This window comes from Theropithecus gelada, unplaced genomic scaffold (genome assembly GCF_003255815.1).
Source record: "Theropithecus gelada isolate Dixy unplaced genomic scaffold, Tgel_1.0 HiC_scaffold_16037, whole genome shotgun sequence".
NCBI classification, from domain to species: Eukaryota; Metazoa; Chordata; class Mammalia; order Primates; family Cercopithecidae; genus Theropithecus; species Theropithecus gelada.
This window is the reverse complement of record NW_020257810.1, coordinates 10,685-24,881: the sequence shown is the minus strand read 5'-3', so window position 1 is coordinate 24,881 and position 14,197 is coordinate 10,685. Positions and strand designations below refer to the sequence as shown.

The following is a 14,197-nucleotide window of genomic DNA, read 5'->3' as shown; positions in this document are numbered from 1 at the left end:
CCTCACAATCACATAAAAATATCATTTTTCCAGAACAGAAAACTACGTCTCGAGAGCACAGAAGCCGGAGCCCGGGGCCACCGGCAGTGAGTGTGGGGTCTGAGCCCAGGACTTCTGCCCCAAGGCCCTGCTTGCTTCTGGGCGGGCCCTTCCGCTCACGGCCATTCTCTGGGTGGTGTCAGGTGGTCTGATGTCACAGGGGGGCTTGGCATCTGCACCACGGTCTCCCACAGGCCAGGCTGGTACCTGCCCCACCCACCCCCAAACCTTCTGTGTCCACATGGTCCCAACATGTACTTCTGTGGGGAGTGACCCTCCCCGACCATCTGGAGGGACAGGCTCTGTCTGAAACCCCTCCTGACCTGCCCACCGCTGGCCACACTGTTCCGAGGCTGAGAGGGCTTCTGGGCTCATTCTCCAGCACAGAAACCTCCTGTCACCAGGTCCCTGAGCGTCTCCGCTCAATGGCTGTGGGAGTCACCGGGAGGTGCAGCCAGGATTTTTGCTTCTGGGGTCCCTGGAATAAATGGTCTAAAACTTGGCCAGTGTGGCAATCACTACCTGCTATGCCGTAGTGGCCGGAGCAATGCCCCTAAAACCCACAGTGCTGGCCACTGCCTCACGGTGTGTCTGCCTTGATGTGTTGCCCGTCTCGCAGCCACCTGCACCTGGGCCTGGTGTGCACACATTGTGCGTAATTGTGCCTGGCACACAGGAGGTGCTCACTGGGCCCCACCCGACTACACAAACTGATGGCACTGGGTGCCAACACCAGGGTGGCCTCCCACGGTGGGCACCACGCACAGCCCAGTCCTCTGAGAGGGGCCTTCCTGGTGGCACCAGATGTCTGACTCCTGCCTCTCCTGGTCTCCACACTCCGACATCGCCTCTAGGCACGTTTGTATGGAGAGACCAATGTGGTGTGTGCACCAGCAGCAGGATGCTCATGGCAGACATGCAGTCTTTGTCATCAACGCTGGGTGGTGATGCTGGCTTTGGAGGCCCGAGCCTGCCGCCTCGTCCCACCCTGTCGCAGGCCCATGGCCAGTGGCCTCCCTGTATTCTATCTCGCCACTCACAGAAAGCTGGAGCTGAGCCATGGCAGGTGGCACGTCCCATAAGAAATGTAGCCTTCGAGGGTGCCCAGGCCCTTCAGCAAAGTTTCTGGAGAGTCCTGGGCCCCCTCCTTCAGCAGCACCGTGAGGTGGGTGCCTGCATTTCCCATTGGCAAGAAGGGAGGCTGGCACCCCACCAGGACCCCTCATGACTCCCCAGTCACTCGGACAAAAGAGAAAGCAGAGCCAGCTCTGACCTGATCAGGGCCCGCCACTGGCCCCCGTCCCTGTGTGGGGGCATTAGGAACTGGGGTCTGGCCAGGGTCAGCAGCATCTTCGGCAGAGGTCCTGACACTAATCATGCTGGGCTTGGCGGGTCAGCTGGTCTGTCTGGCTGGACATCTCTGTCACAGCCACTCCATGGACACTAACGTGGGTGTGTTCCCATAAAACTTTATTTACAAGAGCAGGGTGGCTTGGAAGCAGCCCTCGGCTGTAGTTCACGGACCCTGTCTGCTCTAAATTAGATGTTGCCTGAGTGCCCCTGAGGTGGGTTGCTGGTGCCTGCCTTGCTGCTGTGAGCGCCACTGGTGCCCAGGACGGCCCTGCAGGGATGGCATTGAGTTCGCTCTCTGAGCCATGCTTGCCGGAGTCTTGAGTGCGGGCAGTGTCTGTCACCTCCCCATTTCTCTGCTCGTGTTTCTCATTCTTCCCCCACCACCCTGGGGACTCAGCAAGAGTGCAGCTTGCCAGGTCCTCCCACTGCAGCCAGGGCCTGGGAACCTGCATTTAGTGGTATGTCCCTGATTCTCGAGCAGGTGCTCCCAGGGTCTCTGCGAAATATCATTGACAAGGGCTGTGGCAGGGAGAGAACATCCAATTCCACAGGGTCCTGGGAGCTACAGCCTCAAACATCTATCAAAGAGCTTTTGTTTTTAAAAAGAACAGCTGCCATGTGAGGGTTCATTTCAGTGATGCTGAAAACTGTGAAAGAAAAAAGCATCTCAGAGGATGAGCACTGGGGGCTCTGAAAATGAATCACAGGCTACACGGTGGGTGGCAGGCCCCACAGGCGTGCGGAGGAGATGCAGCCATTTATTGTGAAGTTGGGAAGCTGGTGGGGAACGGCCTGTGCAGCCCGGCACATTTGGGGGAGAGTTTGGGGCATTTGCCAACATGCATGGTGATGCTTCTGAATTGTCTGAAATGAAGATGATAATGGATAAGAACGAGAAAAGTGAGAGCTAAACAACCGCCTTTGGAGGACAGCACACATGGAGTCAGCATCGGTGTGCGTGCATCCGTGTGTACATATCTGTGTGTGTACATTGGTGTGTGTGCACTCATCCATGTGTGTGCATATCTGTGTGCATCTGTGTGTGTGCATATCTCTCTGCATCCGTGTGTGTGCGCATTGGTGTGGTGTGCACGCATCTGTGTGTGCACATATCTGTGTATATGCATCCGTGTATGTGCATATCTCTGTGTGTGTGTGTGTGTTTGCATATCTGTGTGTGACCCTCTGTGTGTGCATCCGTATGTGTGCATATCTCTGTGTGTGTGCACTGGTGTGTGTGTATGCATCCACATGTGTACATGCCTCTAGTGTCTCCAGCAATGAAGGCAGAACAGCAGCCTGAGGCCAGCAGATCACCGGCAGGTGGGCTTGGCTGAAGAGAGATAAGGAGGCTCAGCTGGGCTGTCTGCCTCCAGGACAACCGCGGCATTCCCCTGCCCCTCTGTCCAGCACCTGTCTGCCTCTGCATCTCATCTTTTCGATTCCTTCTCTGTGTCTCTATTAAGCTCTTTGAATCTTGGAGGCTCTTTGAGTCTCTCCATGTCCTCAGAATCTCTCCCTCAGTCTCTCTCTGTCTCTTTGTCTCTCTGTTTCTGTCTCTGTCTCCCTCCCCACCTCTCCCTCCCTCCCATGCCCTCCTCTACCCCATGAACTGCAGAAGAATCGATGGGATTTTGTGCCAGGACAGTTCTACACAGCCTTGGCTTTCTCTCCAGGGGGCAGGGCTGCTAGGCTAGGGAAATGGGGCTCGCAGGAGGACGCCTGGGCGTGGCTCTGAGTGCATGAGCTTTTGCAGCCACTCGATGTACTGGGAGACCCTGGTGTACACCCCGAAGTGGCCCACGGCCGCGCAGCCCTGGCCCCAGCTGACGATGCCTGTCAGGTACCACGTGCCCCGGTAGCGGGTGGCGTGTGGGCCTCCACTGTCCCCCTTGCAGGAGTCCCTGCTGCCGTCCGAGTAGCCGGCACAGAACATGTACTCCGTGATATTTGGGGAGGCTTCCGCCTTCTGTGACTGCTGCAGGCAGTCCTGGGTCATCAGCCGGGGCACGTTGAGGGCCATGAGCTCCAGGGCTGTGGCACCACGGTCCAGCAGCTGACCCCAGCCGCTGACCAACGAGAAGCGCACGAAGGCCAGCGTCCTCTCGGAGAACGTCCGTTCGGGCAGGCAGAGGGGCACCACATGGTCAGTGAGGACCACGGGCCGCTGCAGGCGGAGCAGCGCGATGTCGTGGTTGGTGGCGCCCAGGACATACGTGCTGGGGATGATGACCTGCGCCACCCGCCGGCTCTGCTCATCCCCTTCGTGCTCGCTGAGGTCATGCTCGCCTGGAAGGAGGGAGCTTTGCTCAGGCCCATCCCACTACCTGCTGCCTCGCCCCCTGGTGCATGGGGACGGGCTGTGGCCATTTCTAGGTCTGCAGGGACTGCAGTCTCCTTTTGGGGCGAGGGGGGCCTGCATCCAACCCCAAGGTGACCTGGCCAGCCTGCCGCAGGTGGCAGCCTGTGGCTCATGTGGGGACGTGTGAACTGGGGTGAATCTGGGGCCTGGGTGTTGAGGTGGGGAAGGGGTGCTGCGACCTGGCAGCTGGGGGGGGCAGGGCGTGCCCTGATTCTCCACAGTTCTTCCCAGCCAAGTGCCCGCCTGGGAATGTTCATCTCACCTGTAAACCCAGTAAGCACAGTCCCTGCCACCCAGTGGTCCAACGAAGCCCTGGGAGTTGCATCCTCCTATGGGCTCTTGGCCAGGTGAGGCAGGATGGGCAGAACCCCCGTCTTTTACCATTTTATTTGGGCATGGGAAAGTGGCTGAGAGGACGGTGGCCACAGCAGTCATGCCTAGCACAGTTGCTCCCCTTTAGGAGATGTCTGTCTGTCTGTGGAAGTGACAGCACGAAGCCTAGAGCTGCGGCCCCTGAGACACTTGAGAGCCGTGGTCAGACAGGGGAGAGTGGCGCCTACTCAGCACCATCGTCAGACGGGAGAGCGGCGCGTAACCAGCACAGCAGTCAGATGGGAGAGCAGTACCCACCCAGCAACGTGGTCAGACAGAGGAGAGTGGTACCTACCCAGCACCGCGGTCACACAGGGGAGAGCGACACCTACCCAGCACCGCGGTCAAGTTCCTCCAGCTCTTGATTTTGTCGAAACAGTGGGCCGCAGAGACCACCCAGATGGTGTTTATCAGGGTCCCTCCACACAGCTGAGCTCCATTCACCAACAACAGGACCTGGGCGGGGGGACAGGAGGCATGGAAGTCACATTACTGTCATTGTTTCTCTGATGACTCGCCCTCCCGGGCACGCCAAGGGACCTCTGGCATTGCACAATTTGTTTCTGAAATCCTGGGGTCTTTGCAGATCCCTCCCAGGCAAAGCTGCTCAGACCTGGCTCTGGGAGGCTGTGCCCCTCTCTAGCCTAGACGTGCTCTTGGGCACAGCCCAACAATACAAACGTCGCTGTGAGATTTCACTGTTCACCTCACGGGATCTTCACATAGCTTTGATCCAATGCTCCTGATTTTGCAAAGATCAGGCAAAGATCCCACCTCAAAGAGTAACAGTGAGGATGACGTGACAACTCGGGAGGGGCATCTCGCAGGGTTCTCTGCACAGGGTAGACCCTCAGCGAGTGTCGTCTTCTTTTCTCCTTCTTTGCCCCACTGAAAGCATGGGGGTGCAGCGAGCTGGAGGTTCTAGGTGGGCTGACTTGGAGCCTGGTGGCCTTGGGGCTGACCTGCCCATTTTCCCTTCCAGAGCTGTTGTTCAGCTCACATTCAAAAGGCTCCAAGACCCTCAGGGCTTGGAATCCTGAAGCCAAGGGAAGCCTTACCTGCCATGGACACTCCCCTTTGGGGCACACCCTGCCCCCGACAATTCGGCCTTGGGGTTTGCTGGCATTTCTTTTTTCCAGAATAGGTATTTTTCCACATGGATATTCAACTGTGTAAAACAAAAGTCAGAAAGATGCAGAAATTTGTGAAGGATGAACGAGCCACTAGGAAAGATTCAGAAACACCCATCCTCTGAGAGGCCTTGAGGCCGAGGCTATGGGAGGCCCCCAGGAGCAGGAGCTGCCAGGGCCCAGGGATGGTGGAAGGCAGGGCCTCGGCTGGGCCTGACTGGTGGGGCTGGGCCATGAGAGGCCCTTGCGGAAGTGGCTGGCTGAGGAGACAATGGTCAGGGCTGGTTTTGGAGGAGATGGAGGGCTTACGTCTTAATATCGCCCTCTGCTCACTTTTCAGGGGGAAAATGTGTTGCTTGACGTTAGTAAAAGGTGAATGAAATTCTAGCTAAAGATGAATCAACGTCACAAACAACTCTGTTGTTTTGATCCCATGCTTAGTTTTGATCTGCTCCAATCAAGGTCTTGGGCCAGAAAGAAAACCTGAGGAGGTGGCGGGCTGAGTCCCAGGCTGTGTGGCCAGGGTGGGCACGTCCACCTCTTCGAGACACAGTGGGCGTGGGGTGTCCCTGCTTTTGGAAGTGCAGCCCATTTGTTTGGAGAAACATCCCATTTTCCCAGGAGCCTTTACAAGTTTTGGAATTCAGGGCGGGCAGCAGTCAGTACAGACACTGCCTGTGCCAAGGCAGATTCACGAACCCCAGCGGAGGTCCTGCGAGTGGGAGTTGGACGTGAGATAGAGCCTTGCTTGGCTCCCCTGGTCTGCCTAGCATGGGTAGGGGGCCTGAGGCCATTCAGGGACTGCCCCCAGGGTGCCCATCCTAGTCACTGTCGCTCTGGCCTGTGCCACCCTTGGTGCCCAGATCCTGCCTCACGGTTGGTCAGCGCATGGTTGGTGCTCAGATGTGAAGCCACCCCCACCCGTCTTTTGTCCAGTAAGAGAATCCGTAGTGGGACAGGGACTGGTGTCATCTGGGACTGGGACATGAAGCCTGGTCACCTGTGGGCATGCAGGACACCCCGTCTGCCAGCAGCGAGTACCCCTCGTGGCACCAACAGGAGCGCTTGGCACCCGCGTGGTCACTGCAGTACTGCTCACAGCCGCCGTTCTCGTTCACGCAGATCAGCTGGTCGTCCTTGTCTGTGGACAGGAAGGGGATACCCTGAGAGGGGCCTCTTTGGGTCAGTGAGAGCCAGCCCCGGGGGAGGCAGTGCCCTAAGTCAGCAGCGGCGTTCTGCCTGGAAGGGGCACTGAGCTGTGGGCGACAGAGCCTGAGCTGGGCACCGCCTGCTCCGTGGACTGATCCAAAGGACAAGGCCTGGATCAGAGGAGTCACATGTCTGAACAGCCTTGCCAGTCGGGGGCAGCGCTGGCTGCAGTTGCATTTGGGGGGTGCCTGGCTGGTGGGCAGTGGCCTCCAGGGTGACCACTCTTCCGAGCAGCTGATGGGAAGCTGAGGGGAGCCTGGGGGAAAGTGAAAGTCCCGTAGGGATGGTAAAAGTGTCCAAGGGACTTCCAATCAGAGACTCAACTGATGAGAGGACCAGAGCGCTGAGACAGTTCTCCAAGCTGGCCTCATGCCACCGTGAGCCCGCCTAGGGACAGTCAGTCCCAGCACTGGCCATGGGCTCAGACAGAAGCAGCAGAACCGGCAGCCCGACTTTGATTGATGTGGGCAAGGGCAGTGGCCCTGAGTAAGTCCAGGACTCTGGCGGGAAGGCCTGCCCTGCAGGATGCACACCAGGGCTGCTGGGCACCAGGGCTGAGCAGAGATCCCCAGGCATTCTGGACCCAGATGACCAGCAGGAAGCCTCTCTCTTCAGCCTGCCCCACCTTGCTGGGCTCTCTTCTACTTAGAGAAGAAAGTGGCTGCTGTGGCGGAGAGCTCGTTCAGTGTGAGAATGTGGTCTTGGGTGGTCAAGGATGAGCTGCTGTTACCAGGGAAAGGATAGCCTTTGCCTTGGCTCCTGGGAAGTGATCGCTAAGCCCTGAGGGAATGTTGGTGTTTACCCGGACCTTGGGCCATGCTGGATGGTCTAGCTGACAATGTGATGATGGCAGGGCCTCGGGCCACACTATTGGCTTGGCCTCTGGAGGGGCTGAGACTGAGGTCAGCCGCGTGGGTGGTCAGCTGGGTCTGTGTGATTGAGCCCTGATAAAACCTCTGGACACCGGGGCTCATAGAGCTTCCCAAGTTGGCAGTACTTCCCACGTCTCATCACACGTCTTTCTGGGAGAAGTGTCCACATGACCCCACAGGGAGGGGACAATGGGAAGTTTGTGCCCGGTTCCTCTGCAGACTTATGTCAGCTTCCTTTGCTGTAATAAATGGTAACTGTGAGTGTATCCACTTCAGTGGGTTCTATGAGTCCTTCTAGTGAATTACTGAACCTAAGGGAAGTTGGGGGCCTCAAACTTTGCAATAATTTAATATTCAGATGGTAAACAAAACAAAACAAAAAACAAACAAACAAACAAAAAACACCTCAAACCTTTGTAATGGAAAGTAGAGAAGGGGAAGTTTACCAAGCGGTGCTGCCTGGTGGGACGTGGAAGTGGGACAGGGACACAGGGACTCTCAGCTGGGCCATCTCGAGGGCTGAGAATTGCCCAGGGCCGGGAGCCCAAGGGGCCACTGAGTCTGAGAATTAGAACCTTGGGTCCCTGTCAAAGACCTCAGACTAGAAGGGACTTCAAGGTCACCTAGACCAAATTCCAACTGGGGCTGAGCCCAGAATGCCCGGTCCACACACCCCACCAGGTTGTGCACCCTGCAACCCGGTTAGCCAGGCCACCGCTACCAGCTCCCCAGGGCCCTCTGCAAATATGGGACCCAAAGTGGGGCCTCACTCTTCTCACAGTTCCGGCCCTCGAAGGAAGGGAGGCAGAAGCAGATATAGGACTGGAGCTGGTCCTTGCAGGAGCCCCCATTCTGGCACGGATTTGAGGCACACTGGTCCCCATCTGTGGAATGGGCTGGCGTCAGTATGCTGAGGAGAAGGGTTGCAGGCAGGATTGGTGGCGATCATCTACTCACCACTGTAAGAAATCCAGAACAGCTTCTGAGGGAACAAAAGAGAAAGCCTCGTGAGCACCTTCACCAGCGCACCCAACGGTGAGCACTGGACAAACCACGAGCTGGGGTTGGGGAACTTGGACCTGGGCCTGGCGGGGTGGGCTCGGGAAGCCAGACTTTCCTGCAGAGCTGAGGTAGATTTCTTCCAATCTTGGCCCCTCCCCAGGACTTCTGAAACTATGGGTGACCACACATTTCCTGCTCCCAGGTCAGAACACCCGAGGTTCAGCCCTGACTCTTCTGTCGCTGAGCTGTGGACCTGGGATGAGGTACACAGGCTTTGAGCCACAGCTCCATCTCTGACAGGGTGGCCACACACACCGGCTGACACCGGGAGAGGGTGCAGTAGCAGATGCAAAATCTTCCACAAACAGCAAAAGCACTCCACAGAAAAAAGTGATTGCTGAAGAAACTGTTGGCCACCTAAACTTAAACTCACAGGGTGCTGTGAGAATACAACAGATGAGAAATGCTTTGAAAACTAGGTGGATAAAAATGCTAGGCATGACCATCCTCAATTTGCCCGGAAAGGGTCATGTTAGCCTTTGTCTCAGACAGCTGAACTTCCTGTGAGTGTGAGGCTTCCTGTGAGCATGAGGTGTCCTGTGAATGTGAAGTGTCTTGTGCATATGAGATGTGGTTCTCTGTGACTGTGAGGCATCCTGCGTGAGACATCCTAAGAGTGTGAGGTGTGGCGACCTGAGTGTGAGATAATCTGAGTGTGAGGGGTCCTGTGAGAGTGAGGTGTCCTGTGAGAGTGAGATGATCTGTGTGAGGTGTGGTGACCTGTGAGTGTGAAGGGTGCCTTGTGTGAGGTGACCCGTGAGTGTGAAGGGTGCCCTGAGTGTGAGGTATCCTGTGAGAATGAAGTGATCTGTATGAGGTGATCTGTGTGAGGTATGGTGAGCTGTGGGAGTGAAGTGTGCCCTGTATGAGGTGTCCTGTGAGAGTGAGGTGCCCTGTGAGAGTGAGGTGATCTGTGAGTGGGAGGTGAGGTGTGATCTGTGAATGAAGTGTGCCCTGTGTGATCTGTGAGGTGACCTGTGTGTGAGATGTCCTATGTGAGGTGACCTGTGAGAACGAAGTGTCCCCTGTGTGAGGTGATCGGTGTTGAGTGAGGTGATCTGTGAGTGTGAGGTGTCCTGTGTGAGGGAACCTGTGAGTGTGAAGTGTGCCCTGTGTGTGAGGTGATCTGTGTCCTGTGTGTGAGGTGATCTGTGTGAGCGAAGTGATTTGTGTGCGGTGACCTGTGGGTGAGGTATCTTATGAGTGTGACGTGACCTGTGAGTGTGATGGATGTCCTGTGAGGGTGAGATGATCTATGTGAGCTGATGTGTGTGAGGTGTGGTGACCTTTGAGAGTCGTGGGCCCGGTGTGAGGTGACCTGCGAATGTGAAGTGTGCCCTGTGTGTGAGGTGACTGTGTGAGGGGACCTGTGTGAGGGGACCTGAGAGTTTGATGTAACGTGTGTGAGGTGACGAGTGTGAGGTGTCCTGTGTGTGATGGGACCTGTGAGTGTGAAGTGCATCCTGTGAGTGTGAGATGACCTGTGTGAGGGGACCTGTGAGTGTGAAGTGTGCCCTGTGTGTGAGGTGACTGTGTGAGGGGACCTGTGAGTGTGAAGTGTACACTGTGTGAGGTGACTGTGTGAGGGGACCTGTGAGTTTGACATAACCTGTGTGAGGTGGCCTGTGAGTGTGAAGTGTGTCCTGTCCGAAGTGTCCTGTGAGAGTGAGGTGATCTGTGAGTGTGAAGTGTCCTGTAAGAGTGAGGTGATCTGTGTGAGGTGTAATGACCTGTGAGTCTGAAGTGCACCCTGAGTGTGAGGTGTCCCGAGTGTGAAGCGTGCCCAGTGTGAGGTGTCCTCTGAGTGAGGTGATCTGTGTGAGGTGCCGAATGTGAGGTGACCCGTGAGTGTGAAGTGTGCCCTGTGTGAGGTGTCTTGTGTGAGGCGTCCTGTGTGAGGTGTAATGACCTGTGAGTTTGAAGTGCACCCTGAGTGTAAGGTGTCCTGTGTGAGGTGACCCGTGAGTGTGAGGTGGAGAAAGCCCCAGGTCCCCACACGTTTTTTCTCCCCGACATGTGCCCTGCGGAGGTGCCGCTGGTGGCATGGTGTAGGCCGCGAGCAGCTCCCCCAGGCCAGCTTCTCACCACGTCCCTTCTGTGAGCCGCGCATCCGTGATGCGCAGACTGCCCCGCATCCTTAGGGGATTGGGGGGCCACCCTTGGGAAGTTAAGGGGGACATCCTAGGTGTGCTTTTCAAATCGTATTTTCTGATGTGAAAACCGGCATGCGCGGAGTGGCCGCGTAGGGAGAGCGTGGCCTGGTGGGGTGTTCCTGGAAACGGGGAGGGAGGGGAATCGCCCAGGAAAGCGGAGTCACCCCAGGCGGAAAGCGACCCCCGCAGGAAGCGCAGTGCGGGCGCCGCTGCGTGTTCGCCGCTCACAGCCACAGCCGGAGAGACACAGGCGGCCCCACACGGCCTGGTCCAGCGCCGCCTGCAGTCTCAGCGGTGCGGGGCGCCCCGCGGTTGCGCTCACCGTCCTCTCCAGGTCCTTGAAGATCTCCCGGGCCTCCTCGAAGGAGCATTGCTCCTCCTTGCACTCCCTCTCCAGGGAGCCCGGCCGCAGCTCCTCCAGGAACGAGTTGGCGCGCCGCTGCCTGTGCAGGACGCCATGGGCTTCCTCCTGGGTTACGAAGACTGAAAAACGCGAGTTCCGTGAAACGCTCACCGCTTGCCGCGCCCAGTCCTCGGAGACCGCCCCACGGCCCTGCCCCACGCAGCGGGGGCATCGCAGTTTCCCGCCCCGTCCTGGGGGAGGGGAGCGGCGCTGCTCGCAGGCCTGGCTGGGCGTCCTCCCTGCGGTGCTCCTGGGGCGATCACCCCCCTCACTCATCCTTCCCGGCCCGGCCTCTCCGCTTCCAGGGGCTGATCCCGAGGGCGCGCTCAGGGGCACGCGCGGAAGCTGGGCCGAAGGGGGCCGCGGGCGCCGCCGCATAAATGTGAGGCTGGGGGTTAATGCTGGCGAGGAGAAGGCGGCGCGGCCCGGGCGCTGGGCACCCGCCTGGGCCCACATGAACCGCGCGCCAACGCCGCCTTGGCGGTGCACAGCCGCCCGCGGAAATCCAAATCCCTCGTGTCCATCCGCACCGCGTCTCCGGCGGCCAGATCTGCCTTCCCCAAGCCCCGCCCCAGGGCGAGGCAAGCCCGTGCGCTCAGCTCCGAGCAGGCCGTTCTTCAGGACGCCCTGCAGCTGAGGGTCCGAGGCGCGGCCCCTGCCCGGCTCCCCCGACACCGAGCCCCAGGCTTCCTCGCCGCCTCTGGGCGGTCCTGGGCTCCTGCCGCCTCCCCCTCCTCCGCTTGGGGCCCCTCTGTGCCCTGCGACCCCTCGGAGCGCCAGACCTCGCGCGGATCCTCCTGGGGCCGGTCCTGAGAGCAGAGCCCCCCGCTGCAGCTCCTGGCCTCTCCGTAACCCCGACGGTTACTTGTAGGCAAGTAGGACCCCCGCTTTGCCCATGGAAAACGGGGTGGGCGAGGGCCAAGGGCGCCCAGGGCGAGGCAAGCCCGTGCGCTCAGCTCTGAGCAGGCCGTTCTTCAGGACGCCCTGCAGCTGAGGGGACCGTCTCCCGGGAGCTGTGAGCTGTGGGCACCACGCGGTGGTGGACGAGGAGTGACCCCCGGGGCGGCCGCGCTGCCTGAACCCGCCTCAGCCCGCGAGGGGAGACTGGCCGGGCCGTGGGGCAGGCGGGAGAGGGAGGCCCGGGAGGAGGCCGAGAGGACGCGCGGGAGGGGCTCTGGAGAGGCCGCAGGAGGCGCGTTCGGGAGGGACGACCTTTGCTGGGAGGACGAGGCCTCAGGTGGACGCAGGTGGCAGGTGGGCAGGAGCCCGAGTTCCGCAGGAGCGGCCTAAATCGGTTACTGAGCGCGGAAGAAGGGACGGAAGGTGGGCGCTACTGGGCCACGTGGGGCCGAGAGAAACGCCACCGTCAGTTTCCTTTAAAATCAGTTTCACACGTCCTCGTCCCTAGAGAACCGGTCTGGTTTGGAAGGAGGCTGAGGATGCAGGCGGGGGTCACCAAAGAATCCAGGAGGTGGGAGCTCTTGGAGGCGGAGTCCTCAGGGGAGGTGCCCCGGGCAGCAGGAGTGGGAGGGGAGGCCCATGTCCCTGCAGTCCCCCGACATCCAGGCCCCTGGGACACTCACACTCCCGGGACACCCACGCCCCCAGGACACCCACACTCCCGGGACACCCGCTCCCGAGACAACCGCTCCGGGACACCCGCGCCCCCAAGCCACTCACGCCCCGGGACACCCACACTTCCGGGACACCCACACTTCCGGGACACCCACATTCCCGGGACACCCGCTCCCGAGACAACCGCTCCCAGGACACCCACGCCCCCGGGACACCCACGCCCCCGGGACACCCACACTCCTGGAGGCTGGCGTGAGCAGAGCCCCGACCGCCCTGGGATGAAAGCAGATTTGCATCAGAAAAGCTCTCAAGAACTGAGGCAAACCTGATGAATAACACAGGATTGTCTGGAAGGAACAGGATTTAACAAAGAAGATAAGGTCACCTGCACCCCAGTCCCAGGGAAGGCTGAACTGGAGCGGTCACTTCCTCTTGAGCAGGGAACACCCTCCTTGGGGGGCACTGAGTAGCCACCCCGCGGGCTGGCTCCTTGCCATGGGAGGCCAAGGAGGTGATGTTGGCCCCCACTGGGCCCCGGCACTAAACCAGTGGCAGTCCCTGCTCACCTCTGTGAGGCCCTGGCTTCCACAGCAGGTCCTGTGTTTTCTCCTCCTGAGGCCTCAGCGACCCCGCCTGGGGCAGGAAGGTGGCTGGGGTCATAAGGCCATGTGTGAGCTGGGGCTGCAGCCCCACATCTCAGGCACTGTCCCTCACAGCCCACCCCCCTACTCGCCATCCCCACACGCCATCCTCATGCCCCATTCGCCATCCCCATGCCACACCCTGTACTCGCCATCCCCACACCCCACTCACCATTCCCAGGCCCCAGCCCCACTCGCCATCCCCACCCCACAGTCACCATCCCCACGCCCCACCCCCCACTCGCCATCCCCACGCCACACCTGCCATCCCCATGCCCCACCTCCCACGCCATCCCCTCACCCCATCCCCCACACACCACACACCCTTTTCATTCCCCATCCCCCACACCCCACACACCCCACGCTCAACACCTCCATGCCCCATTCCTTGCACTCCACATGCCACTTCCCACATCCCATCCCCCACACCCCACACACTTTCCCACACCCCCCTCCCGCACCCCACGCCCCATCCCTCATACCCCACATACCGTTTCCCAGGACCCACCCCCTCATGGCCCATCCTCCACACCCCACATGCCATCCCCACCCCCCATCCTCCACACCCCATCCCCCATGCCCCAGGCACCATCCCCCACACACTTGTCCTCCCCAGCCTGGGAGCAGCCTGTGAGCACCTCCCATACTCTGAGAGGCCCCAGACTCCCTGTGCTTGTCCAACCTAACAGGCAGGGGCCCATGGGGGCCAAGAAAGCACCACCCACTCCTAAAGTTCTTTGAAAAATAGCCCCACCAAAGCCTGGGCTACTAAGAAGGGCCTCCCCTCCTGTGCCTGGATGCTGGTTTCTGGAAGGAAAACAATTGAACAGGAGCCACCAGAAAACCCTCCTGGTGAATGGGGGTGTCCAGAGCAAGGACAGGGTTTGGGAAGCCCGGGTCGGCTCCTGGATTTGCCCACTGCCCTTCCACCAAGTTTATGGGAAAAATCTCCCCGGACGCACCTGCAGCCAGACAGCCCTGAAGCCCAAGCAGAAGGCAGAGGAGCCCGAGGGCTTGGGAGACCAT

General features: G+C 59.4%; 1 protein-coding gene across 1 annotated transcript; it reads right to left on the bottom strand.

Moving 5' to 3' along the window:
- Positions 1–3,064: 3,064 nt before the first annotated feature.
- On the bottom strand, positions 3,065–14,197 carry LOC112617333 (coagulation factor VII-like). Its single transcript, XM_025374093.1, is given in 10 exon segments — positions 3,065–3,681; positions 4,459–4,582; positions 5,185–5,294; positions 6,257–6,397; positions 8,108–8,221; positions 8,295–8,319; positions 10,875–11,035; positions 13,097–13,133; positions 13,135–13,163; positions 14,134–14,197. Coding segments are annotated over 10 exon segments (1,401 nt in total). The 3' UTR covers positions 3,065–3,085.